This window comes from Centrocercus urophasianus, unplaced genomic scaffold (assembly GCF_019232065.1).
Source record: "Centrocercus urophasianus isolate 14NV4802_14NV808 unplaced genomic scaffold, USGS_Curo_1.0 seq_10, whole genome shotgun sequence".
NCBI classification, from domain to species: domain Eukaryota; kingdom Metazoa; phylum Chordata; class Aves; order Galliformes; family Phasianidae; genus Centrocercus; species Centrocercus urophasianus.
This window is the reverse complement of record NW_024884142.1, coordinates 95,082,421-95,110,414: the sequence shown is the minus strand read 5'-3', so window position 1 is coordinate 95,110,414 and position 27,994 is coordinate 95,082,421. Positions and strand designations below refer to the sequence as shown.

General features: G+C 42.6%; 1 protein-coding gene across 9 annotated transcripts in view; it reads right to left on the bottom strand.

The window, feature by feature from the left end:
* EHBP1 (EH domain binding protein 1) overlaps positions 1-27,994 on the bottom strand; it is a 196,298-nt gene that overhangs the window by 149,083 nt on the left and 19,221 nt on the right. For all 9 annotated transcript variants that reach the window (XR_006170291.1, XM_042826828.1, XM_042826838.1 and 6 more), the window contains exons 3-5: positions 22,217-22,274; positions 13,379-13,474; positions 3,684-3,737 (exon numbers count right to left, since the gene is read on the bottom strand). Coding sequence is in view for 8 of the 9 variants with exons in the window: in XM_042826828.1 (XP_042682762.1) it covers positions 3,684-3,737; positions 13,379-13,474; positions 22,217-22,274 (208 nt within the window). In the remaining variant the exon portion in view is untranslated. The remainder of the gene's footprint in view (positions 1-3,683; positions 3,738-13,378; positions 13,475-22,216; positions 22,275-27,994) is intronic.

Genomic DNA, 27,994 nt, shown 5'->3' with positions numbered 1-27,994 from the left:
GCTAACACGATGAAGGGAAACAAAATCCTATGTGTAAGCATTATCATATTATTGTGAAAGAAGTGAGCCTCCAGACACATGAAGCAGAAGCTGTTCTCCATATGCAAAACTGGTACAACAAGAAATAGCATCCCTGATCTGTACTGCTGGAGGTTTTGGGAGGACAGTTCCCTGCCATGAAAGCAATGAAGCAGTGAAATGGACTGTCTGGAGGCACTGCAGAGCACCCATCCTAAATGGCTTTCCAAAAACAGCTCAGGCAAGTGTTTGCCTGAAACAACGCTGCAGGTAAGAGCAGGTGAGGCTGCCTCCAAACCCAGATGAATCAGGGAGAAAAGCTTCAGAAAGCAAACAACAACAACATCAAAAACTAATACGTGCAATTTTTCTTCACTCATCTGCAAGACAAGGTACAGAAACTTGTTGGTTTGCTTGTTTTTAAACAGAAAGCTAGAAAAGTTGCTTAGACCAAATCTTTGCATATGCTAAAATACCTGTAGGAGTAATGAGAGAGAAAATCACTTATTAGATCTTTAACTGAAAAGCTTCTAGTCATACTAATGCCAATCTGTAAGAGTATGAAAACCTATTATCTCTTCACAGGATGAAGTCTAAGTGTTAGTCTTAGCCATGCATTTTTCGTTCTCCAACTTTCCACGGGCAGTACAAAGATCCAATATCATTATTCAGAGGAACAACAAAACCAAGACAACTCAACCATCCCATAAGAAGAATCAGACAACCAACATGAGCATGGCCAAACAAAGATGGAATTAGCGACAAAGAAGTCCATTGTGTATACACAAAGATCACAGCTATGAGGGGGAGAAAGGCATGGAAGAGGCTGAGGGAAACAGAAATTGACATTCAAACATTAAGAAGCCTTGCTATGATCAAATTATTTGTGGATTAGATACACAGTAAATGATGAAGCAGACTGCACATACAGAATAGCCATTAAAAACACAGTTTAAAAAATCTTACAATAAACATCATGACGGATCACAAAAGATCCATATCTCAGGACTAAAAGTACTGGAAAAACACAAATTCCCTCCTACATTTTCTTTTACAGCACAGTCAGCTTGCACAAATCACCACACCTCACTCCTGTTTGAAGCTAGCATAGTCCAGAGTAACCTTGCTCTGAATTTGACAGTGCCTGCTAACAGAGACCTCCAGCTTAAGCTGCAGATCTGTTTGCTGAACCATACTGAAATGTTAAAAAACCACTTTGAACACTGCCTTACAAAAGGTCAAAACACATCCTTTGAGAATTCATGTTGTTTCATAATGAAAGAACGTCCATAAAATTTTTAGGCCTCGGCATTTTGCATTCTTAGTGTTTGCTAAGCTTTCTTAGCAAGGAAGGGAAACTGCAGGCCCTGTGGGCAGAGAACTTAATCTGGAGAAAAAGGAAACGCCTCAAAGGACTGTAAATGTCCGTGCCTTTCCTGAAGGTGACCTGTCACTGTCGGACTCAGTGACAAATATGCTCCTTTAAAAACAGATAAACTGTATGTTAAGCATGAAAGAGATAAATGTCAACAATTTAGGGAGAGGGAGATTAATCTCCTGTCGCTCCGGCTGCCAAATTTTGGAGCAGCGAGTGTTCTGTACTCCAAAATGTCAACCAGCACTGCATCATTTGTTCCTCGCTCACACCCATGAACATCTTTCCATCCACCACTAAGCGGAGCTGTTACTCTTAGGAAAGACTTTCTCCGTAATTTCAAATGCGTTTGCAGGCAAGACTTTGTTGGCAGTGTCTACAGCTTTCCGTAGGGTGAAAAATAAAAAATAAAGATCTAAAAAAATGAAAACAAGAGGAGGCTGAAAGCAGCCAGTTTTATAGTTGCTTTTGCTCTCCATTTTTGCAGTAGAACTATTTATTATTTCTGAGAGCTATAAAGATTAACTGCTTTAATTCCACAGTACGTATGCACCAGTATTTCCCAGTTATCATGGGATGAACCAATGTCATCATTGTAGTTGCAAAGAATAAGTCTGCATACAACAAACGATGGCTCCATAACTGACACATACTGCAAACACTTCCATCTGTTTCAGCAGAGGTCGTGTTTTGGGGTGCAGCAAACCAAGCAGAACCTCCCAGCTTGCAAACGTCGCTGCCAACTAATTCAGAGAAGATTTGAGGCACCAAGAGAGAACAGTGTGCAGGAGACATCCTGTTACCACCTCCATACATCACCCAATGAAAAGGCAATGTGCCACTGAGCAGAACACGAAGCCTACATGTCCACTGGGAACTTCTGGAGAAAAAAAGATCTGTTGCAACGTCACAGGAAACCCAACTATACCCAAAGGGGTTGGCCGAAAAATATGCTGTCATTGTTTTACCCAGAGCAACTCGTACAGTGACAATCAGTGATGGAGACTTCCCTGATTAAAATAAACTAAGTGAGATAGAAAAGGAAACTCCAGGAAACAGTAACTACACACGGTTTTGTGTTCATCAAGTCCCATAAATGAAAATAGAAACATGACATTTAAAAACAAAGTATGAACTGCACCTTGCTTTCAGCCCTTTTAAATGTTCAGTCAATGGCAAACTAAATAAAACTTAGCTGTGGACACCTTAACAGCTACTAATATCACAAGCAAGAGAAAGCAGCGATACTTTTGGGGGAGGAGGATGCAAAAAGTAGCAACTGACAAATTTCATTGCTTTTCCATACCTCAATATACCTCAGTATAGGTCATTTTTCTTAAAGCTATGTAAATAATAAAACTAAAATCGTGTTACTGAGAAACAGACCAGAAGGAAACTATATTAATGAGAGAGAAACACACTGTCTTAATAGCACAGTCCTTTAAGATGCATTTCAAACAGTTTGCAAAGGAATCTCCAGGTAAAGCAGCTTCCCCACTTGGCAGCCTTGGGCAGCCCCAGAGCGGAAGCTGCTGGCCAAGGAAGGGGATGGAAATGAAAAAAGCAGCTCATGAAGCACTGGCTCTGTGGAACATGAAGCCTGCTGTTTGGCAGTGTTGTTTGCACAGCCCTCTGGGAAGCTTAGCAGCTCACAGCTTCTCCTGGGTCGAGCTGCACAGCAGCCACCTTTTTGGGTTTCACTGTGCACATGAGGCAGCCCAATTCACAAGGCAGGGATTCAGGAGAGCAGAGGTACATCGTGCTTCTCCTGCTCTTTTCTTAGGTCACCAAAGCTGGCCCCACCTCTCCACCCTGCCCCAATTTTCTCATCTATAAAACACAGATGACGAAAGCTGAAGAGTGGCACTCAAAACAGACAAGGGAGGGCTGCAGCTCAAGAAGTACAGATGTCACAGCCCAGCTCTGGATTCTTCACTGCCCGGCTCAGAGAAAAATAACGTGTCATATCCCATAAAACCCATGAGTCATAATCCAGCTCTAACTTGTTTTCTCCATTGCTCATAGCCAAATAATGCAAGGAAGACTGATGCTTACCGGGAAAGAATGTGAGTAGTGTAGCATAGTGCTTCTCTCTCCTCTGCTTCAGTCAGGATGTAGTAACAGGTAGTGGAACAAGCCCTTATTACTACAGAACAAAGTTTTACCGTGTCTCGGCAGCTCAGATTTTATTCAAGCCTTTTCCAGCATTGGGACACCCTATCATAATTAATTATCAATCTTATGCACATTAAAAGAAAAAAAAAAACAACAACATAACATTCCAACTTACGTTCTCTATGACAAACGTCCATTCTTTGTCTTCAAACTCTTCAGCATGAGGATCCTAGAAAAACAAGCCAGAGAATTTAAGTCTAAAAATAATCCAGGGTACAAGAAACTGTACTTCAGCCAAGATTTTTATATACTCATGAAAATATTTTTACCCTCTGGTGAAGATAGAGGGAAATATTTCAGCTAGGACTAGGCTTCCATGATGTCAATGAGATGAGAAAGAAGTTGGTGTATGCCTGCCAGTAAAGATTCAATAAAGCCTCCTACAGACACAAACACAAGGTTTATTCTGATACAGGCCTGTAATTCCGTTTCCCTTCAACCCATGCAAAAAATAGAAATAGAAATAGAAATAAAAATAGAAATAAAATAAAAATAAAAATAATGCATATCTTACTTTAATTCATGCATTATACCTTTGAAATAAATGCAACAAACCTATATCTTGCAGGTCACAGCAGAGGAAGCCCACTCCTCCTATCTGGCATCTAAGCTCCTTGTGCCCATAGCATGAGGGAAACTCAAAGTCACAGCTTCAGCAGAACACCTCATTTCACTGCAAGTTATTCAAATAATTGCCCTTACTTCTATTGCACTACACACAAGGAATAAAAACCATTTCCACCATCAGGAAGATGTAGTAAGTTTCCCAGATTCAGCATTCATTTCCAATGTCATGAATTTTCAATCCAGTGTTGTAGTCCATATTGTGCTTGTCTGAAACTAAGATAATGGTGGAAACAGAAAATCATCTCCTTTGTGCCCTTACCAAGGATCCTACCTTAAAAAAAACCCAAACCTTAAGTCATTAATTTATCACCCAGTCGAACGAACTGTAACAAGTACCTCCAATTTCTCTTGAAGGGAACGTAGTGATAAGCCATTCTCATTGGCACAAAGGCTAATTTTGCTACACCTCTATTTTATCCTGTTATTTCTAGTTACAGGAAACCCCCCAACTACTCCTTTGCCTCTGACAGCCACACGTCACAGACACCTGCAGATAAACCTCACTTCCCCATCACCGGTGCTTGCCTTCAATATACATCCTGAGATCTCTCAGTACCCACAGCATTTTCCTGCTGTAATCGGAAGTCCATTTGTGACACTACACCAATTCTATTTTGCTGCTGTAGGTTAAAATAGAAATTGAGATATTTCACTTCTGCTTTGTTTATCTCCAGCAGGACCATCTTTCCAGAATGCTACAAGCCTCACACTCAATCACTGCAGCCTTATCTGAGAACAACCTTATCCGAGTCTTTGCCTCAACAATCCTGCTTCCCTTAGTTTTGCTTCCAAGCCAGACATCCCAGCGCAGTGCTGACAGAAACCAAATACTACAAATATGAATAAATCTTCAGAGATATTATTAAAAAAAACACAGAGTAATTTTAGAACAACGTATACAGTTGTAAATATGAGATGATGTCATCACACATCCATCACTTCAAACACCACCATTTTGTGGCATCCTGCATTAGGTAAATGAAGTGCACGACACCCACTGCTCTCCTGTATCCTACATCAGTTTTAAGGATATCATTTTCTGTAATCCAGCTATTAAATACTTATCACTTTCATGAGGTAACCTTGGGCAACTAACTTTTTGTTTAATTGCTTCCTCTGATACAGCATAAAATGACATAATGAGATTTAATAGGATCATTAATCACGTTAGGTTTAATATGCTACTCCTTAATATGTGACTAAACTCTTAAATAATTCCTCTTGCTCTATTTCCTTCATAGCTGCCCTAAACACTATTCATGCACACTGACAAGTGTCCCTAAAACCCCTTATGAAGCCAGGGCCCAGTATTTTATCTTGTGTAGCAAGCAAAACACCATGATGGTGCCCACACAAGGTAATTACCTATAAACAAATTTCTTCTGCTAATGGCAATAATGCTGATTTGCACCTCTGAAAGCTACAGCATCTGGTGATAATTGGTCAGAGCAAAATAGTAAGTATATTCAACAGGCTTCTTAAGGTTTAACATTAGCACACACCTGAAAGGAAGTTTGAACACTTTTGACAGTCCAGATCTCCTAACACACAGAGCAAAAAATACAAATGCAAATCTTCCAGGATCTCTCTAATGAACCTAACCAAAAATTCAGATGACAAGAAATATGTGAAGACACAGACATTCTGCATGTATTATTTGTATACTTGTGTATTTTTTCCATTCACATATCTGTATTTTATGAGTCACAGTTCTTGCTAGTCTTAAACTGACTCAGAAGCAGAAAGCCCCAAATAAGCTGATATAGATATGCCTCAGCATTTTGTGGTAAGGCATGTAGGTGGTTTCACTGTTCTTGCCAACATGCTTTTGCTACAAATCGGAGCAGCATGCACTGCCTTATTTCTAGCTAACTTCTACCTTCATTACCATCAGCATTAGCAAAGACTTCCTCCAAGTGCAATTATAGCTGCAACAGTTTCTATTGTAACCACCACCTCACCCCTTGGGCTAAGGCTTCCCTGTATGGTCTCTACAAAAGGGGGCATTTCTGAGAATCTGGTTAATCCTTTGTCTTAGTTTGGATTTGCAGAGGATAAATATCATTAGAAAGCATAACACATACTCACTATTGTATGGCTAACCCACACTCTGTATTCAGCTGTCATATAAAACTCAGATGATGAATTTAGCAAACTATTATTCAAGGACTTTACGAGTGAACATTTTTTAGGAAAACCAGCATTGCAATGCAAAGACAAACTCCAGCAGTGGTAACTACAGCAGCCTTTGAAATTTTCACCATATGAAAGTCCTCCATGATAACACACCCCAGAAAGCCCCACATCACCTGCAAGCAGACAACTGAAGATGTGCAGCTGGAAACACCTAAAGACAAGAATTACAAACATTCCTCACTCTCAAGCACCCTCCTGAAAGCAAACACTAAGGAGAATCACCTTAAAAGCTCAAGGAACTGTCAGCCTCTAATATTTCTTCTCAGCCTGGAACTGTCTCATGCCATTACAACCCCACTAACACAGAAGGAACGTGAGTCAGCCAGAGCCAAACATTTTATCGATAATACTCTATCAGTGCTCTGCAAATGCACTACTACCCTCCATCCAATATTCATTGTGGTTTTACCGTGAATTGAAAACTGCAGTTGGGTAAATGGACTGAAAGGCTGGTCATTTCCTTCTTGGACTGAACTAAAAATATAAAGAAAAAAATTCATCGCTTTTAGCACATAGAGATCCGCCCATTTTCCCATTTTTCTTTCTGTGTACTTTCATCTCTAAGTATGACATTCCTCTTCAGAATCTTCAGAAGTAGTTCTGGAGCTTTCTTTTTTGCTTTTATTTCTTTGTCTGGCGAGTAGATTGTCTTAGTGTTCAAAACCATTGCTCACGTGTTCAAAACCATTGCTCACGTGCGAAGTCAATAGGAACAGTGCAAAGGAGAACACACCACATCACACTTCTCCAGTAATTCTCTTGGAGAATTACATTCCCTGCTCTCTTCCCAAGGTCAGTGCAGTGCTTTATCCACCAGCACATATCACACTTTCCCAGTAATTCCCAGCTGCTTTCCTAGAGATATGCTCAATAAACTCAGTCCTCCAAACTTTGCTGTCCAATCTCACTCATCAGCCTCTTTTCTGCAATTCCATTCTATCCTCTCACCTGCCAACTGCCAGAAAACAAACCAGGTGATTCATATGGTGAATTCATCGAGAACAGGGCAAGAGAAGAGCAGCAAGGCATTTGTGTACCACATTTTTCTGGCTGCTGTTGATCAGATCAACCCATTCTACAAGGGCATTGTTAAGAACTAGATCCTTTCTGCAGTGCATAAAGTAGCTCAGAAGACTGAAGAAGTTTACCCAGTCCATAATCTGCAGTTGTTCCTATTTGGAATCAGAATATTGTGAGTTGGAAGGGACCCATACGGTCCATCAAATCCAACTCTTGGCTCCAGAGAGGACCACTTAAAAATCAGAATGTATGTCTGAGAGCACTGTCCAGATGCTTCTTGAACTCTGGCAGCTTGGTGCCATGACCACTGCCCTGTGGAGCCTGACCACCCTCTCAAGTGAAGAACCTTTTCTTGTAATAAGAATAAAAAGAAGGTATCACAAACACAGAATTGCTCCTCCTCCTGCTCAGCAGAGCATCCAGGAACAACCTCCTGACTGTTAACATCTGCAGCATTCTTCCTTTCTTCCCTGTGCCTCCTCCCCAAGCCTTCCAGGCTTTTGAAGCTTGTCTTTCCTTTATATCACCTCACGCCAGCCTTAATCTTTGGTCATTCTTCTGAAGAAAGAAAGGGCTTAAGGACTGCCATACTGAATCAGATCAAGTGACTACGGGGTTTGTGAACCTTCTCTGCCAGAGACCAACAGCAGATGCCCTGGATAGTCCTACATCTGCCCTCAGCATTTGTACCTGGCTATTGGAAGCTGCAGAAGAATCAGAATTTGACCCGATTCCTACTGCTTTCTATGTTGTTTATGTAGTTCTGATTAGTGTAGAAAAATGACATACAGCTCTGCTGAGTTTTCTTCAGAGTTTTCAGAAGGCAGCAAGTGCTGAGCAGACCTACTCCTGTATGTCACCACAACAAGCTCATGAGCACTTGCAGTTCCCCTTAAAGCCCCCAGGCTAACGGCAACAAGGGTTGACTTTATTTTTTTTAATAACAAAACTTTTCAAATAGGCTCCACAGTAATCCCAGATATTAAATTATTTAATGTGCAAACAGAATTATGCACCTCTCCTTTTTCCCTGAACTTATCACTTTTATATCTGACACAGACCATCTTGTCTTATCTACACAGCTGGTTTTCTCTTGTGGATAAACCCCCATGGAGTCAGGTCAAAGCCAGTGGTCTCTCCTGAACAAGTATGTTCCAAACCTCAATTTACTCTTCACTTACAGATGACTTTATTGAAGGCTTTTTTCTCTCCTGAGACAGGGGAGAAGAAAATGCAGAGTAACACTAGTGAAACACAGACATTTGTTATTGTAAGCTAAATTACGTGAATTTGAGTGTGATGTAAAATAAACCTACTAACTTCATGGGAAAAAAAATACTGAAGAGAAGCAGCTTTTGCAGTGAGACAGATTTCGTTTACGACAAGGAAACGAAGTACTGTTTATTAATCAGAAAATGGCTTTGTCCTGTGTGGTACTACAGGGTATGCCTGTTCATCTCCAAGCAGAAAACACTCTGCAAAGACGCATCACAGATATTACAGATTATTCACGGGAATAACTGATGACATGCATAGAAGTCAGTTGTCTTTATTAATGTTTGAAATTATAGACTAATGAACACACACACACGCACACACACACACTGAGCCTGAAACAAAGCCAGTTACAGAATTCCCCCAGACCCACACGCTCTCTGCTACAGTGAATCTACCTCTCCCTCTTGCGGCTGTCCCACACCCAAGCTAAATTTTGAAGAAGAAGAGCACTACAGCAAACTCCTCAAAGACCGAGAACCACAAGACATCCCACCCCCCTCATACTGCATGGAAAGGTGGGATTTCAGAACAGTTTGAAACCTGGCAACGGCTCCCATCACTGGGCTATGGGCTGGCAGGACACAGAGCTGTTCTTAGGATTGCCTAGGGCTGATAACCTCACCTGCCCCTCCGGGCTGTTCTCGCTTTGTGCGGCACAGCTCTCATGTCCACTTGCTGGGACTTTTTTTGTTTCTGCAAAAGAGCAGAGAGCTCTTGCAAAGAGCAAAGCCTCTCCAATTCTAAAAAAAAAACAAAACAGACACAAACACCTCAAAGGTGATAGATTCCTATTCGCGCATACTGAAGGACACGCACTCAGTTTCTGTGTTGTAATTCAAGTATGACTGAGGCTGTCAAGAAAGACAATGGAATTCATTCAGATAAATATGTGGGGATGGGAATACTGGCAATCATATGAGTCCCCTTTTCTACCTATTTTATTCTTATTTTACTCATAACTGACTGTTTTGTCCTTAGAAGACCATGCCATTCAAAGAGTCTTTTCTCAGACTTTGGAATGAAGAGCTGGTAGTCTTCCCTGTTGTTGCAACAGCACACTGCTGTGATAAACCACATGTATTACTGACAAAACAAGGGCTGTTTGTAATCAAGAGAGGCAAAGTCCATGCTTACTCCAGATGAGCAAACATTCTGCGCTCTTTTAGGCTAGAAAATAACATTGTTGCAATGGAAATACTCACAGTACAATTGACACCCACTTGGCTTTGTTAAAAGCACTGACCTTACCTGACACGGAAATATTTCTCATATGTAACCTCTCATAGTTGACATAAGCATAGGTTTGTACATATAAACACTAATATGCAGGGTTTCACACACAACAGCTAAATCTTACTTACGTAGCAACTCTGAAAATGAACTTCTGGAGCACAACCATGGCAACAATGAAAAATGTGACTTCAGTTAGCTTTTCTGGCACTTGTGGATCTTTCTAAGAAAGCACTACAAATCACACTTGCACGATACAGTCACTGTTTCGCAGTGCTTCTTTCCTCCCATTCTAGCTGAGAATTCCAAGACAACCAAAGACCAGTGCACAGCACAGCTGAGAAAGAAGTGACACTTTCAGAATAGACAGAACTTTTCATGAGATGAGCACTTCAGCTGGATGGACAGAAGCCAGAGCGAGGTACAGGAGGCTCAATCAGCAGATCCCTTTAATGCTTCTCCCTACATGACTTCAGACCATTATGAATTTTTACTAGAAATCCAGAATTAAGTGAAAGGAAGTGTTTCATTTATTTGAAATGAAAGTTTCTTAAGTGGAAGTTATTTTCTCTTCAATACTTGCTCTGTTTGAGTTACAGACACGTTGCTGGGAACAAACTAACACCCAAAATAGGGGTGTGCAGACAGTGCAAAGTACCTCATCTGCTGACCCATCACAGGCACTTCCCCAGCCAGCTCTCAAGTGTCCGTAGGTGACTACTGAAGAGGATATTCTTAACATTCTCATCAGCACTTGAAACCTCAACTTATCTCCTAATCCCACCAGCAACACATTTCAACAGCCACTTACAAACGCACAGCCACTACAGTGTGAATCATTTCCCAAAACACGTAGCTGTCTATTTTGGAGTCTGCTCTTCCCTTCCCTGTGCTTCTATTTCAAACAGCACCACTGCGCTCATTTGTTATCTGTGATTGCTACAAAGCTCTGCCAGAGAACCTGCTCCCATCAGTAGATTCTGAGCCCCCAGCTTCCCTCAGCTTCTCAACTTGTAGCATAAAGGGACAACCACTGTTTCTTAAAACAGCAAGGCCACATTAATTGTGGTTGTTGCAAAGTGATAAACGGTCAGCAGTTACTCCTTTTCACAGGGAAGGAGCTCCTAAAGGAACTTAAGGATGGCAGGTTACAATTCTTTTTCTGAGCTTTACAACTTTAAGGGTTTTAGCCTCCCTCCCTCCAGCGGAAATGACATAAATACCTAACTTGGAAGTCAGCTCCCAAAAAGGCTACTGCAGTCTGCTATTACATGCTTCTAACTCCTCTGGTGCCAGCCAGCCAATCCATCAACTGTGCAAAAAATAGCTAGATCCTTTTGACCATCTTCACCCAGAATGTATCAGCTACAGAAACAGCAGCTCTTCAGGTGCCAGGACAGAACTACACTACAGCTGAATGCTGCTACAGCACTGATGCCATGCTCTGCCAACAACAGTATTTCACTCACAGCATTTCACACAGGCTGTTCTCATGGAGACAAACAGAGCTTCTTCTGGTGCATTACCCAACTTGCACAAAAAGCACTGCTGTGTCACACATGCAGATCCTTACAGGGAAAAAAAAAAAAAAAAAAAGTGGACTTTAGCCAATTATGGGCACTCTTTTTGGAGAATCCAGAGGATCAATTTGAGCAGATTTACATAAAAGCTGCCTGAGACTATTGATTTTTTTTAAAAAACCAAAACACTGAGATCAAGCAAACTCTGTACTTGCTCCCCTAGAGATAAGTGTGCACTGTTTCCAGAAGGCAATGCCCATGGGGTTATTCACATTCCTTCTCTCCTCCAGACCAACTCTCACAGGCGGCAAGAAAAGGGACAGACTCAGTTCTGGAGAGATGAGTCGGGAGACAGCAGCCCAGCACACAGATCTGTTTGCAGTCACATGCTGGGCACGTTGAGGCTGCAGAGAGGCACGGCGCAGGCTCCTTCCCTCCTCTCACTGCCTGGTGCAAGCCCTCACACTCCAAACCCAGCCCTGAAGTGGAGCAGCTAGGAATAACACAGCAGTGTGCGACTGCAGGAGAGGGGTGGGATTCGTATTCCAGAGCCCCTGCATTGCAGAGCTGCATTCAAACAAAACTTCATTTCTACCTCCTCACATAGCATGCTAGCACATACACACTGAAGAACTATGTGCATTTCTGCTTCACTTTAACTGTTAAAAATATTAATTATAATACATAATTATGTAAAATGTCTTACATAATCACATTCAGATTATACAGATACACAGCATAGTCACATAATGGCTTTAAATGACTTAATCTAAGCAGAGGCCCTTGAAGCATGCAAAGGCAAACAATTTCTGTTAGTGAACTTTTGAACTTCAGTTGAAGACTATGTGTCTGCTATGAAGAGAGACAAATTTATGACAGCACCACCAGCAACCCAGGAGGTTTCCTTTCATTGGCCATACAAGGACAAAAATATATAGCAGAAAGTTCCCCTTCACAGTCTCATGGAACCAAATCACAAATTCACATTTGTGAGCTTCGTGGCTAACAAGAAGCCACTTCTAACTAGTTATACAGGGAAGTCCCAAAAACAGGACACAGAAATAACTTTTGCCCTAGGCTGTGTAGGGTACAGTTACAAACAAGGACACACCATCCAAAGCTGCAGTTTATCTTTATGTAGAAAGGACTCTGTCCATCATTACTGGGGAATTAAATTGTAGCATAATCATTCATTTGTCTCATAAAATCATAGAATCATAGAATCACCAAGGTTGGAAAAGACCTAAAAGATCACCCAGTCCAACCGTTCACCTATTCCCAATAGCTCCCACTGAACCATGTCCCTCAACACAACATCCAGCCTTTCCTTGAACACCCCCATGGTCAGTGACTCCACCACCTCTCCTTGATTTGGAGTCACATAAACTTTTTTTGTTCAAACAAATAAATGCAGCTCCTCAGAAAAAAATACCCTGCAAAATCATAAATTCTCTGTACTATTCAATACACCAAATCCACTCATAAGATTGAGCTAAGGCAAGTACCGTGGTGTCAGTGTGACACCCTAAATATCGTGAAGTTTGAAGCTGGATCTTTCTTCTTAATCAAGACAGAAACAGAGTCACTGCACTGCAGCTGAACAAGGAAGTCTAGAAATGGCTGTGTTTTCACGACTTCTGGTTTATAACACTTAAAGAAAACCAATCAGACTAAAATCCATGCCAAGCATTTACACATGTACTATGTGCACACTCACACACGTACTCAGTTCTATGCTGGTGACTTACTGTAATCAACTCAATGGGATATTTCAATGTTAACAGCAACCTTTGGCAGGACACAGGCCATCCTTCTCTGCTGCGGAACTGAGGTTGTGCAGGTAATGACTTAACCCATAAACTCGGTGGGTTTTTTTGTTTGTTTTTGTATGTTGCTTACAAAACATGGAAGATTATTTAATAAAAAAAAAAATACATACCTTAAAAAGTGTCACAGTAATCTCAACATTTTCAGGAACAGGCCATACCACCACCCCACGGTATGGGTTTTTGATTCCAGGCTGCCAGCTATGAGCCTAAAGAAAGAAAAGAAACAGCTGTCTTAAAACCATTCTAAGGGTGCAGACCTGACTCAGCAGCACAGGCAGGTGTAACAAGCCGCTGACTCCAAAAGGCTGCTTTCTCAAATGCATGGCTCCAAGCAACACTGTAACAGACATCATTAAGAATGGGAGTTAAGAAACCTGGACCACTAGGAGCAAGAGCTACTTCAGTGAACCCAAGCTGTCCTTACAAGGTGCTGAGCTCTGGCTTTTGAGTACACAGCACAGAGTGAGACACTCAGTGCCCTGTAAAGATCAAGGCTGTAAGTACAGATCTTCTGTAACAAGTTGTCCTTTATTTTGGCTTTATTCTGATGAGGGAATGTTTTATTTAATGAAAATATGGTAAGCGCAGTGCACAGTATGGGCCATCTTTACACCTGATAGAGCAAAACAAACCACAAGACAAGAATTTATAATACAGATTAAATACTGCTACAACACAAATCCTTAAGAATTAGTAAGCTGAGGTCAACACACCTAGAACGAATAATTTAAAATTATTCTAGCAGCAAAATAGCCTGAGAACACATTTACCTTTGCTCATCAATTTGGACTGAGGCAGGATCAGTACTGAAGCTCTAACAGCTAGTCCTGAAAAATGCCAACTGTGAGAACTTCTGTTTCAGAGTAAGCTTGGAAAAAAAATCATATTTAATTTCACCCATTGTGTGATGCTGTAGGACAAATGAGAGAGGAATGCTGATGCACAAGTGACTGTTGAGCAGTAAGGGTGTTATTAAAAACCTGCTGAAGTTTCATCAGGAAAGAACAAGCAATCTCACTACTGTTATCTGAAGCCAATTAATGAGGCTTTTTTTCTTTTTCTTTTCCTTGAAGCTCTACAGCATCCCTGCCCATTACAGTTTCATCCTTCTGTCACTCAAATCCTCAGATTAAAACTCCCTATTTGCTGTAGTAATAAGACTAGCAGAAGGGCTTGCCTCTCAGGTACCCTTAAAGCTTAAACAGGACTTCGCTACATCAAGGTGTGAAACAATCCTATCCAGCAACCCAGAGGAAGCACCTCTGCACTGTGTCCTCTCAGTGCCAGGTTTGTGCCCGGCAGCTCCATGGCGTGTGCCTGCCACCCAGGTGCTCCCCACGCTCAGCTGGGTGCAGCAGCATCAGCACACCTCGGCGGCCTCTCCTAACCCCCAGCCTGCGCAAAGCTGAGGTCTGCAGATGAGCCGTGGGTGACGGCAAGTGCTGAGACAGCAGGGGCAGAAGAGGCAGGATGGATGGATGGATGGATGGATGGATGGATGCAGAGGTGGAAAAGCTGGGAAGAGCCATGAAGCTGAAGAACGGGGAAGCTGTGGGCACAACGCAGCCTAAGCAACCAGCAGAGAAAGGAGCCCTGTCTGCCCACACAGCCATACACTCACTGCACACTCATTTCCACCCGAAGATCTTTGTTTTCTTGCTGAATATCACCAACTCCTTTGTGATTTTATCAGAGATTTTTGCCATCTTTGTTTTTTTCTTTTTTTGTTAAATCTCCAGCTCTCAAAGATGTCTAATTAGATGGGAAATTTCAGCAAGTTTCTTTGTTTTGTGCTTGCAGAATCCAATTAAATATAGTGTGACTAGGGACACCTGAGGAAAGGAGGGGAAAAAAACAGCAATTTGAGAGAATCCAATTTCTACAATTTTTATTCCATGAATTCCAACCTAATCTCATTATTCCTAGGCAGGCCTGGATGAACTTTTGAACAGCTGAGCAAACAACGCTGCTCATAGCTTTACTCTGAGAGTTTATTTCGTATGAAGAAGCAGCTCAATGAGCAGTAGAATACACTGCAACAGCTACCATCCCCACAGCATGAGTCCCAGCCCCACTCACTGTCCCTTCCAGCTCCCAACACCATTCCCCCTTTTTCTGATGGGGATGTGCAATGGGTACAGGGCAGCAATCAGCTGAATGTGTGCTCACCTGCAGTCAGGCTGTCATTGAATCACATAGAATCATAAAATGGCCTGGATTGGAAAGGACCTCAAGGATCATCAAGCTCCAACCTCCTCTGCCCCCAGCCACAGGCAGGGCCACCAACTTCCCCATTTAATACTAGACCAGGCTGCCCAGGACCCCATCCAATCTGGCCTTGAACACCTCCAGGGATGGGGCATCCACAACCTCTCTGGGCAGCTTGTTCCAGCACCTCACCAATCTCTTGGCAAAGAATTTCCCCCTGATATCCAACCTAAATCTTCCCTCCTTCAATTTAAAACCACTTCCTTTGACCTGCCATTATCTACTCTTGTGATGAGTTGACCACTTTCCTTGGGCGTCGCCTTGTAAACAGGCAACGTTTGGACAAAAATGGACCAAAACCAGCAGCTTCTCCTCTACAGAGGGAACTCCCCCTTCTTTCCAGATGCCACTTTTCACAAAGCTAATGGCACCTCTTTTTTTGGCTGATGCTGACACATACCAAACATCTGCTGTCTGAGGCCCAGATGCTGACAGCCTGCTTAGCCAAGGATCACCTTTATAAAATGAACCAGAAGATGAACACTCACTGGTGCAGGCAAAGTTTCATTTCAAGAACTGTATCAACACTGCCTCCTACCAGAAGAGTTGGTGACAATAATAAAAATACACACACACAAACACAGATAGACATGATTTTCTGTCAGTGTGACAGGCACATCACTGGAAGAGACAAGCAGGAGGCAAGTCCCAGCTAATGAGCTTTTAAAGCAAAGCCATCCTGTGATCAGCTGAACGTCACTAAATCCTCCTTTAGCTTTGAAAAAGAAACACTGTACCTAACAAACAGCCAACAGAACATGGTAACACTGAAATTACATCTGGGCCATTGGGAAGGGGAAAGGGAAAAGGGAAAACAAAGGGGGGAAAACGTAGGGGAAGTGCTAACAAACTCAACAATAATTAATAAGAGCGTTATTCTAAGGCAGTTAGATTCTAATGCAGACCTCCACAGTGCAGTTTCTTGAAATTGCATCTGATTTGATCTGCCATCATTTTAAGCCCTCCCCCCACAGCCCTTTTGCTACGTGAGCAGGATCAGGCCACCTGCCCACAGCAGGCCTGTCAACGCTTTCAGCCCCGTTCTGAAAGACAGCTTCTGGCAGGGCTCAGCAAAGGCCCAACGCGCCTCTGCAGCACTCCAAGCCAGCTCCCATCTCCAGCTCCACTCTTCACCAGGCTGCATGGCCAGGCAGACTTCCCCCTCATCTCTTACTCATCCTCGCTCGAGTTCCCTCAGCCCATCCCTGCAGCAGAAGTGGTCTGGCACACTTAAGTGCCTCCTGCACAGCCCTTCCCTCCAGCAGCTCCCAAACCAGAGGGGTGAGAATCAAGGCCCACAGCAGAAATGCTCTGTTGAATTTCCAGGAGAAAAACAACTGCTCCTTTTTTCTGCCAGGGAAAACAAGAGGAAAAGACATAGTGTGAGGGCTAGTTTAAATAAGGAAACAGGAGCTACAGGAGGGGTTGCTGAAATGCCCTATAAATAGACTTGGACCATGACTGATCGTCCAGCCCACTGCATTGCTTGGCACAAAGCAGAGGCCTGTTGAGGAGTAAAGCTGCTTAAGACAGCACCTGGAGGTGATCCTACAGACTCCCACAGCCACTTCAGGCTACCCAGTTCTTTCTCCAGTTTTGTTTGTTGTGTTTTTTTTCTCTAAAATGATGACAGTTCCAATCTGGACAGCTTACTTTTCTATCTACACATCTGTGATGCTGGGAACGTCTCAACTGTTCTGCCCTGGTTGAACTGGGAAGATAAATGAGGCACCTCTGTGGTTCGGGTCTCTGGTTCCAGCAAGGGAAGAACCTTTAAAAAGAGACTGAATTGAGCAGCTTTCAGGGCCAGATGATGAAAATGTCCAGCGTTCCTCTAACACAACTTCCCATGAACTCCTTCACTTTGTCAGCTTGCACCTATTACAAATGTTATTACACATCCATGTATTCCTGCTAAAAAGCCAAAGAACTGCTAAGCTCAGAAAATGAGCAATAACTGTAGAAAACAAGTTTGCCAGCACCAGGCTTGCTGTTCAAGCTTCAAGTGACTCACATACATTTGTGACACGTTCATTGAACACGTGATTTATGCTCTCTTTCCCCAGACCTTGCCTTATTTGCTACCCATGGCAAAGGATGCTCAGTTAGTTAAGCAGCCGCCCTTTCATCTCCCCTTCATGTAGTTTCAGGCCTCATCTCTATACAAAACTGAGCTCAGGGTTAGTTTTCCTCATGGCTTTCTGGGACATCTATCCCTTTCAGCCACTGTACATCCTAACATCACCAAATTTTAACTTTACGGCGTCCCTGGAGAACAGGAGGATATTTTAGTCTCCAATTTACAAGCAGAGATAAAAATAGACAGTTCCCACTGATTTTGCACATTCTTAAATCAGCTAGGACCGTACTTCATGATGATAAAGCATGAAACTATCTTTTCTTTTGTTTTCCAACACCTAGACTTCTTTTTCTTCAGCTGCAATTATGGCTGCTCAACACTGCTGCAAGTCAGTCACTATGCTCTAGACACCCACTAAATGAAAAAGTACATCAAATCCAGCTTCAACATTTTGCCTAGCTTCAACCAAAGCATTGTAGATTATTATGTTAACGTGACAAAACAGAATTCCTCAAGGCAGCATTTTATCATATCACGGTGAGGCAGCCTTTTTTGTTCGTTTCCTACACCTCCTTCAACAAACACCCCCAACTTCCTCACCAAATAAGCGGTTTCACTCACTGCTCAATTTCTATGCTCTAACTATTCTCAGACTAATGAGGAGTCAAAAAACAATTTGCAGTTGCCTTATTAAAGAGTACATCACATGCCTAAAAGACTACATGCCAATGCAAGAATGACTCACGCTAACTTTGAGTGCTTGCATTTGCAACCCTACATTACTTCCCTAATTTACTAGTAAACCCAAAGGCTCAGGAGTGCCATTACCAAACTGCACTGGTGGCAGGCAGTCACCAGCATGCTAGAGTCACAAAGTGCTTTTATAACACCAGTCAGTGAAAGAGCTCAGAGTAAGGGCTGGCACTTGGCAATGAAGGAGCCAGGAAAGGCAACAGATGGCCAAGGATAGCAAAACAGGTGGTCCCACTGTTGCTTTATTGATGGTGTGTCCTCAGAAAGCTGGGTGGGCAGCTGGCGTGGACAAGGGATCCTTTCTACTCTCTACATACAGATCCCTTACTGTACTGCCTGTCCCTCTGTTTCTCAGCTCTGCTCTCACTGTTGAAGTCCCTTCCCTGTTTGCAGTGTCGTTCCTTTTCCTCTTCATGAACAGCTTTTGAGAAACCTGCAGCAGAAGTGCTGAAATCACAGGAAAGGCACTTTCTCTCCACTTTGATCAGTAAGTATCTTTGAAGAATAATTCTGCAGGCTCTCAAAAAGCAAGAGCAAATTTGATCCTTCAGAAGTGTGTAATAGAAGCATAAGTCTGCATGTGTTCACAGGGATAGCAGAAAGTACCTCCTCGACATCACGGCAGAAACTCTTTTCAAATTGAAATTTCCTAGTTCAAAGCCTGGAAATTCAAGAGCATCTCAATGAAATAAAGGTAAACATATTTACAACATATTTTTCCTTGTTCAGTACCAGAACAAAGACTTTCCTTCCTTCAGAATCCAGCAAAGGCCCACCAGATGACGAGGGGAGAACAGCCCTCAGAAGAGGAGTGAGTTGGCAGTCCCAGCTCAGCCTACAAAAGGGGATGCTTAGTGGGTTCTCACCAATATGTATTTGAAATCTCTGAAGCAAGGCTGTGAAGAAGTTAGAGTCAAACTCTGATCAGTGTGGCAGCCAGTGAGAGGATAAGAACACACTCTGGACCACAGCAGGCTCCTCCTGACCACCAGGCAGCACTTCTGTGCGGGTCGTGGAGCAGTGGCACAGGGATCCAAAGGCAGTGAGGTGTCATCTTTGGAGATCTTCAGCAGTTGCCTGGACACAGTTCTGGGCATCCTGCTCTGGGTGGCCCTGCTACTGGACAGGTAACCTGCAGAACCATCTTCTAACCTTGAGCATTCTGCAGGTCTGTGATTGATGTGTTACAAACATCCTTCATTATCTCTAGCTATACCAAAAGGTCATAAAAGAAGTCTCTACAGCATCTTTACTGTAAAACCTCATTCCTTTCCTCCTCCTTCTCAAAGAAGCTTAAAAACAGAACATTATTAATGCTTGGTACTCTTTCAGCCCAAGGTCTGTCAAAAACAAAGTAAGAGGAAATATTCATTTGACTTGCTTCCAAGGAGGTAATTAGATGAAATAAATGTGTTGAATAAAGTATTTTACTGGCAGGATGACCAAGAGATCAAGAACATTTATTGATCTGCAGTCTTGGACCCAAGCAGCTCAGACTGTATCAACAACCTAAGCTTTAGAATTAATTGTACCCTCTATGAAGGCCTCAGTGCCACTCCACCTCTTTTAAAGTACCTTTGTGGGCTATTACTAGGCAGGAACTAGTGAGTTAGAGAGAGACTCCAAGTCCCAGGCAAATGTGCCATTTTACCCCAGAAGTGCATCTGCTTGTGGTTAGGAGAAGAATGGACACACACAAAAGGACATCACTTTTTTTTTTTAAATTTCAAGGCCCAGCTGAAATAACCTCAGCCCAAAAGCTGAGCTAGTGTTGGGAAACCCTCTCAGTTCAATGAAATGTTGGTGCCTATACTATCATGTCAGTACCAGCACAGGCAAAAACCCATCCCCTTACAAAGCCTCACTGGATTTTATTAGACCTTCTGTTTTTGAACATTTCCTAAATCTCAGCAAACCAAATGAAAGGACAAATATCCTTCTTTTCACTGAGCACGCAATGCTTGTGAAATACTGAATTTTCTGTTCTGCATTACCTTCTTTCTCTGTACTGTAGAAACTACGGGAAACAAGCAGAAAAGCCACAATGTACATTTACATCAGAAGTTACTACTCAGATAGACATCATGCTGTTATTTCAATGCAACCTGAGCTACTTTATCCTTCAGTGAAAGGCAGACAGTCTGACTGGCCTTGCTCAAGAACAACAGCTACCTTGGCAAAGGTGCCAGACTGAATCCACACCTTTGTGTTTACTCGCCACATAACACCTTTGGGTTCTCATACTCCAAAGCAGAAGTTAGGATGCATGCACTGGAGTGAGCATTTGGTTGTACAGTCATTTTCAGTCAGTAATACGGCCTCAGAAAACAAACCTTAAAATAGTTTAGACTTCCGTTTAGAAAACAAAACATAGGAAAAGCACATGACAGCCAGGAAAAGAAAGAAAGAAATGTCTCTTAAGCAGGCTAGGAAACCATATGTAGTGTTTTCTAAACACTTAGATTTTTCAGTGAACATTTCAAGATACATTCTGTGTTACAGGTGTCCTTTCTCCACCATCCTGAAGTTCTTAGGAATATCACTGAGTTACATACACATGAGCTTTGACAACAGTTTAACAGAAACATTAGTCCCAAACTTCCTCTTCTGGACAAGATCACACGCCACAGGGTGAAAGGCAGCAGCTGTGAGCAAAGTGAAGAGACCAGCACACAGCCCTTCTACGCCCTGCAGGCCTGCCTGGAGTTGGGACTCATCATTCCTCCAGCTCATTCAAGCTTTCCCTCTCTCACTCAGCAATATTTGGGCAGATGGAGAACAACCCTGCTCCAGAGGACACAAGTTGACAAAATAAGTCCCCCAATGTGAACAGTGTTTAAAAACCTTTGCTTTCTTGCTGTGTACATGCAATAGGTTCCCCACCTTCCCATGCACAGCAACAACTGACAGCTAGGACTAACAGATGATTTTACTCCTATTAATTGGTAATATAATCCCACAGAGACACGGCCACATTAAACACTGCAGATATTTAGAAATCTCTACTATTGGTGCAAGTACAAAAAAGTGCAAGTATAGGGCATTTGTTTTTAGCTTAATTTTCTACAGAAATAGATCCACAAAAACAACTGTCCATCTCATTTTCCCCTTCTACTCAGGCCCAAAGGAGACTTCAGGCAGGATAACTGCATCTCACCACCACAGCAGTCAATACAGCAGTCTACACAACCTAAGCACCTTTCAACAGAGGCAGTACTCTATTAACACTTTCACATTCATTACTGCAGGAAGAAAACTAAGGTGAAGTTCAGAGAAGTGAGAGCTATTCTGCTTGTAAAAAAAGTTATGCACACAAAAAACAGCTCAACGCAAGACAAACTTTATGTCATTAGCATTAAACACAAATTCACACTTCTCAGTGTTTGTAGAAGTGCCATGTTAAAATTTAATTTGAAGTTACCACATAGGGCTGAAAGAGACTGCTTGTATTCTTTTTGACTTGCAGCATTTTCTATTTGTAAAACATTCCCTTATTCACATTTTATCTCCTGCAGGCCTGTCAAATTCTTCATAATTATCTTTTAAGACACTTCTAGTAGTGAAACATTCTCCTTTTTAATTTAGTCTAGCAATTAATAACCGAAATCGAACTGATGCGACGCACTCATGCTAAACAAATAACTCAAGCAGAAATCAGAGTTAAGTGTTTCCATAAATCAGTGCTGACATCAACAGCAGCTTATACCGAACCTTACAGCTACACTGAGTTAGAAGAAAATAGAATTATTCCTCATTTATTCTGCTGCTCCCCACGCTCAAGAGCCAAGTCCCTCAAACAGCTGATTGTTTGCCACCAGAGTGGGAACTTACTGAGCAATCAACTAACCTTAGAGGACTTTCTTCGGCTTCTTCTTGTCCAAACCACCACTAGTTTATCTGGCTGCCTGTTGAGGAAAAGCAAATACAGCTTCAATTACAACAAAATCAATATGAAAAAAAAACAGTTTATATTAAAGCTCTTGCAATAAATAATGTATCCTCTAAGAATGTCATTATCTTTCAAATATAGCTTCTCTAAAAGCACTCTCAGAATCAATGATTTAGCAGGAAAATTAGCATTGTATTTACAGAAAAAGACTGTCCTATGGTCAGCACATTCATGCTCCATCCTTCTGCTTTCCTTGCCTGCAGGCATCTCTCCAGAGAACAGGACACAGCCCACGATTCACTTCTGCAAATGTAGCCTCTTCACAGACACCCTTGAAACAATCCAGTAATCAAAATATGTATCAATGCAAACTCTATCTTGAACTGCTATGCAGATAGACTAAAAAAGCTCTAATAAGTAGCAATGCAAACATCTCATTTTTTTCATCCCCAAAGGATATTTTTCCTACCTGAATACCTCAAACACCAAGAGAACAAAGTACTGCATCGTGTACTGAAATCTCCTTGGATGACCTCAGACAGATAAAGCAGAGCTTCCTCAACTTCAGCTCCAAATGATAAGCACACTGAAGCCTAGCATGGCTCTCCAAGCCACTGTTTTATCTTGTACTTGCAGTGAACAGAGATACTAACTCAACAGAAGGCACTTCCAGTACACACAGTTTTCTCTTCAAACCTAATATTTAGTTCTCAGTTAATAATTAGAGTCATATTCGTTCTTCCTTATTAGTTCCCCAATTGTCCCCAAATGACTTTTGACACAGACCTAACTTCCAGTCTCATTTTTCTTTTTTTGACCCATGATTCGCTTCCCACCCTGTTACTGCACTTCTGGTTCTTCTCCCAGACCCACGACCCCTCTTCCGGAGGCTCCTGACCCTCTGGTCCTCGTTGTTTCCTGCCTGGTGACACAACTTCCACCAGCAGGCCTGACTCAGCCAGCAATTTCCAACAGAGATCATACTGCCATGTAAAAGCTCCAGGGCTGGGACTGCTTACTACTATGATTTTTGAGACGTTGTGCTGTAATAGTTCTGCATCCCTAAACCCGACAGCAGAGAGTGTTTCCCGTTCAGGAATCACGGTTAGGTGAGGGAAATATGTCAGAGAAAAAGTGAAGATTTAGTGAACGCTTTCAGCATATCATAAGATGAATCTAAATAACATCCACACAAGCGCTCAGAATTGGAGAGAGGCTCCATAACCACTCTTCTAACGAACAGCTAACTGCTTTAACAGGCTGAGAGCTCATCTGAAGCACTGCTGAAGTGCTGGCTACCTTATTACATACTTTCACATCGAGCTGTTCATCACTTCTACAGGCTGCAATAGAGCTAATAGATCACTTACAATTTACATTTAAATGCCACCAGAACTAAAGTAATCCTGGACGAAAAAAAAAAAACAGATAAAGGCCAGGTGCTGTGCATGACATAAGGACACTGGCTCCTATCTGCTATTCTTATTGCCTCCTTTAACATCTCTCTTCACTTCAAGCCTGGGAGAAATGTACAGTGAAATAATCTACTCCATTTTATATTCTATAATCTCACTCTTACAGCTTCTTTAGGACTGTTTGTTGGCTGTACTTGAGGCTCCTGCCATAAAACGCTGCTTGGCAACGAGCTCAAGCTGTTACACTTTGACAGCTGCCCATTCACCTGGTGCATCTGGCGTGTCAGGTTCTCTCCCGGTTGCATGCAGCCCCAGCAGCTGTGCTTGCAGAAAAAGAAATGCCCCCAAGCGAGTGCCTTTAAGCAAAGCCACTCAAGTGTCCGGTCTCCCTCTTGTCTCAAGGGAGACACAGCTCAGCAGCCTGTCCCTCCCTGCTCCCCTCACAGCACAGCCCTGGCACACCGCAGTGCCCTGGCACTCTCAGGTGAGTGTCAGCACCAGCTACTAAGCGTGCACAAGGCACAGACATTCTTGATGCAGTCTTTGCATATTCTCAGGATCTACTAACAGACTTTAAGAGCAAGTTTCCACAAGCTTTCATCAGAGGAACGCTTGCAGGTAGAATTAACTCCCTGATTTAGCAGGAAAAACAAACAAACAAACAGACCTAACGGCCCATGACACCCAGCTAAGAGCCGCTCTAGTTTATGGGCACAGAAAGAGGGCAAGAGCTGAGTAATGGAGAAAAGCTGCTCAGCCCTTTTCCATCATTCACCACAAGCCCCTAACACTAGCAAGGTTTGACCTGGAGGACAGTCAGAGGGAAAAGGAAGAAGGGCTGTGCCAAAGCTACCTGGGCAGCTTCTCAAGGTAAAAAAAAACAAAGGCAAAGGGCTGTTTCCTACAAGGCCTGCAGAAGAGTGATGTAGGCCACAAAAGCAGAGACATTACTGCTCCTTACAGACACTACCAGTGAGTGCCAGCTCACCAGGGAGCTTTGGCCAACACCCAATTGCGCAGGCAGGCAGCCAGCAGACACACAGCCTTACAGAGACCCTGGGAACAAAGCTGAGGATGCTACCTAGGTCCTGCCTCTTGCTACAGCTCAGATAATGACAAGTCCCTTCTCCTCTCCCTGGCTTTATCCTGTACATCCTGGAATCACAAGTGATTTTTCTGCCAATAGCACCAGATCACCTTCTAACATCAAACATGCCACAGAAAAAGTGATGCTGTGCAATGGCTTCAGGGTTGCACAAATCTGCAGCTGGAGGCCAGACAGGAGATGACCCAAAAATATTTAAGCACAGAGAACCAGGCTGCCACATAAAGAGAGGTGAGAGCAAGAGCAGCAATGCAAGAACATGACAGTTCAAAGCAGGACTGATCCACACCTGCACTCCTGCAGCACCAACACTTTCATTATCATAGAATCATAGAATGGCCTGGGTTGAAAAGGACCACAATGATCATCTAGTTTCAACCCCCCTGCTATGTGCAGAGTTGCCAATCACCAGACCAGGCTGCTCAGGGCCACATCCAGCCTGGCCTTGGATACCTCCAGGGATGGGGCATCCACAGCCTCCTTGGGCAGCCTGTTCCAGTGTTCATTATGGGGTCCTTTAGAAAAGACACAAGGCTATGCCAAGTGTCTCAAAAATAAAACTAGAAATAAATAAATGAAGAAGCTGTATGTAGATGCAACACTCTTATTCTGCTGAAAAACTTAAGCACTAAACAATTGTCAAGTGTTGACGAGTGCCAGTGCAGGAATCTGAAAAAGCCTGGGTATAAGACAACCAGAGATAGGCAGCAAAAGACAGGCAGCCCTCTCCTACTACACAGGCACCTGCACCAGGCTGGTAACGGGCCTTACACCGTATCTGATTCTTTCAGACCATGTCAATCTGTGCCATGGCTTTGCTTCACATAGGCTGTCAGAGCCAGCCGGTGCCGCAGTGCAGCTCTCAGGTGGGAGCTGTTGCACACACGCAGTTGACACCAGGACTGGATTTACTTCCCAGTTCTGAAGGACTTCCGCTGCCAGGAATACAAAACGATATATACACTCACATGAAAAAACAAGTTAGAGACTCCATTCACATGGAGAAGATGGAGCCAAGCTGATAGGAGAGCAGTAGCACCCTTCGTCCCCGAGGCTTCTTCTGCTGTGTATTTATTTTGTTAAGTACAGAGCACAGTGCTCCTTCAGCTCAAAGTACCTGAGAAATCCGCTTCCAGAGGTACTTTGCCAAAATAAAAAGAGGAAAGTAATCACAATACGGAGGCAGAAAAACTGGCAAAAAGGAATGGGGAGAGGAGGGAGGAGTAGAAAATATCCCAAAGGATGAACTTCCCTGTTGAACATCACATGCTTAACCAAAATCAACACAGTCATTTTCCTTACGGGGTTTTCTTCAAGAAAATCACAAATCCAACCATTTAGATGTATCTTCATGGAACTGCTTTACAAAAGAAGCCATGAACAATGTTCTCTTCCAGAATCTGTTCATTACTCCTCTATGTCAATGCACACACAACAGAAAAAGCCCAGCTCTTAACCAGCACATTTGCTGAAGGTTACTTAGCAATACCTCAGTGCTAGGAAATGGCCAAAACCAAATAATTCCCTTTGCTCATTTAAAGCAGTTCAGTAATATTTGATTGCGCAGACGTCTCTCCTCCTGCACATCATAAACCTGAGCTGCTCATTAACCACCAGGACAAGCAAATAAAGCTCCCTCCAAAGGGGGTTGAAGATCAGATTCAGTATTTTTGCTGTAAGCATACCTTGTGAAGTCAGAAATTGTTCCAGATACAAACCCCACTGTGTGGCAATCTGAACAAATACCAACAGTCAGCTATAAAAAATAAAATTTGTTTCCTGTGCATTTTTCTTTCCTTCAAGCCACTGGCTTTAAGACAGTCGTTCACTGAGCTCCAGCACTTTTTTGTGCACTTCACAACACAGAACGGGATACTTCTGGTAATATTTATTGTATTATCTACAACTGATAAGTGAAAGTTACTCAGCAAAACAACGAAGAATGTTATGATTTCCAAGTATGTGACTCAGGAAAGAGCTTCACCATAGCCCTACAAATTAAGTAAATAAAAGGAGATTAAAAACAACAGATTGACATCTATAACTTAGAAGCACGTCTGCTTTTCCCAATAGGTGGAAGCTACAATTCTGCTATCTTCAATTCTCCCATTACAAAAACTGAGAAAAAAATAAAAAGAAATGCTAGATCTAGACTTCTCCATACCCACAACTGTTTAACAAGCTACTGGATACATCCCACAGACTGGAAAGAATTATGCCACCAGATCTTCACCTTATATGCCATCAGACCTTCACCTTATATGCCACAAATTTTACTGATTGCAATGGAGGCTGAGCAAGAATCAAGGTCTTCTGGGGTTCAGTCTGACCATTACGGGAAATATCTGGCACGGTATTTTGATTACAGAACTCTCCAAATATCATTTGTGAGAGAAGGACATAAAAGGTATTAGTCTGCTGTTAGCTCTTGTTTTGCAAGTTTGTTTGCAGCAGAAACAGATAACACTGGCCAGGACAGATGCATATTTTTCCACCAAGCCTATGATTTGGTTCTGATAGCAGACGACTACAGAAGACTTACACTTAGCATCTGTCCTTGGAAAAAAATCACAAACTTGAGCTATGGTGGCTGAAGCCGATGGCAGGACCAACTCCTAACAGTGCTTTGCTCAGAGGGCAGTAAATGCATATCAATACTTGTTTGCAACAAGGTATCATTGTGTTTAACTGCACCCAGCCATCCTTGCATGCTTGCGATGCACAAAGTCCATTTCTGATGTACACAGACACACACACAGCCTGTGCTCCGGCATCCAATTGCTCACGCTGGGTTTTGCTTTTGGGATGGAGGGAGCTGGTTTTTCCTCTTACCATGTTTGATTAGAATGGCATGAATTATTACAAGCTGCTAGATTAGTCTTGTGAAGCAAGCATAAGAAGTGTAATTAACAAGAGAAGCAGCAGTGTTGGCACAATAGCATGCAGATGCACCTATTGAAGGGTAACAATAATTAGTTGAGCACTGAAGGCGAAGTGCTTCTGAAGTTAAAGTACTTCAGATAAAATTTTGACTTTTTTTTTAACCTTTGCCCCCCCTGCATTGCACACACCAGCACAACCAGCACAACGTGTGAAGCTGTCAGTAGAATCCAGTCCTCCCACCCCACCAGCACTGCTCTCTATCTGACTGTTGGAATGTTATCAAGGCTCCTTAATGGCCTCTAAAAAATAAATGCCATCAGTTCTGCACTGCCA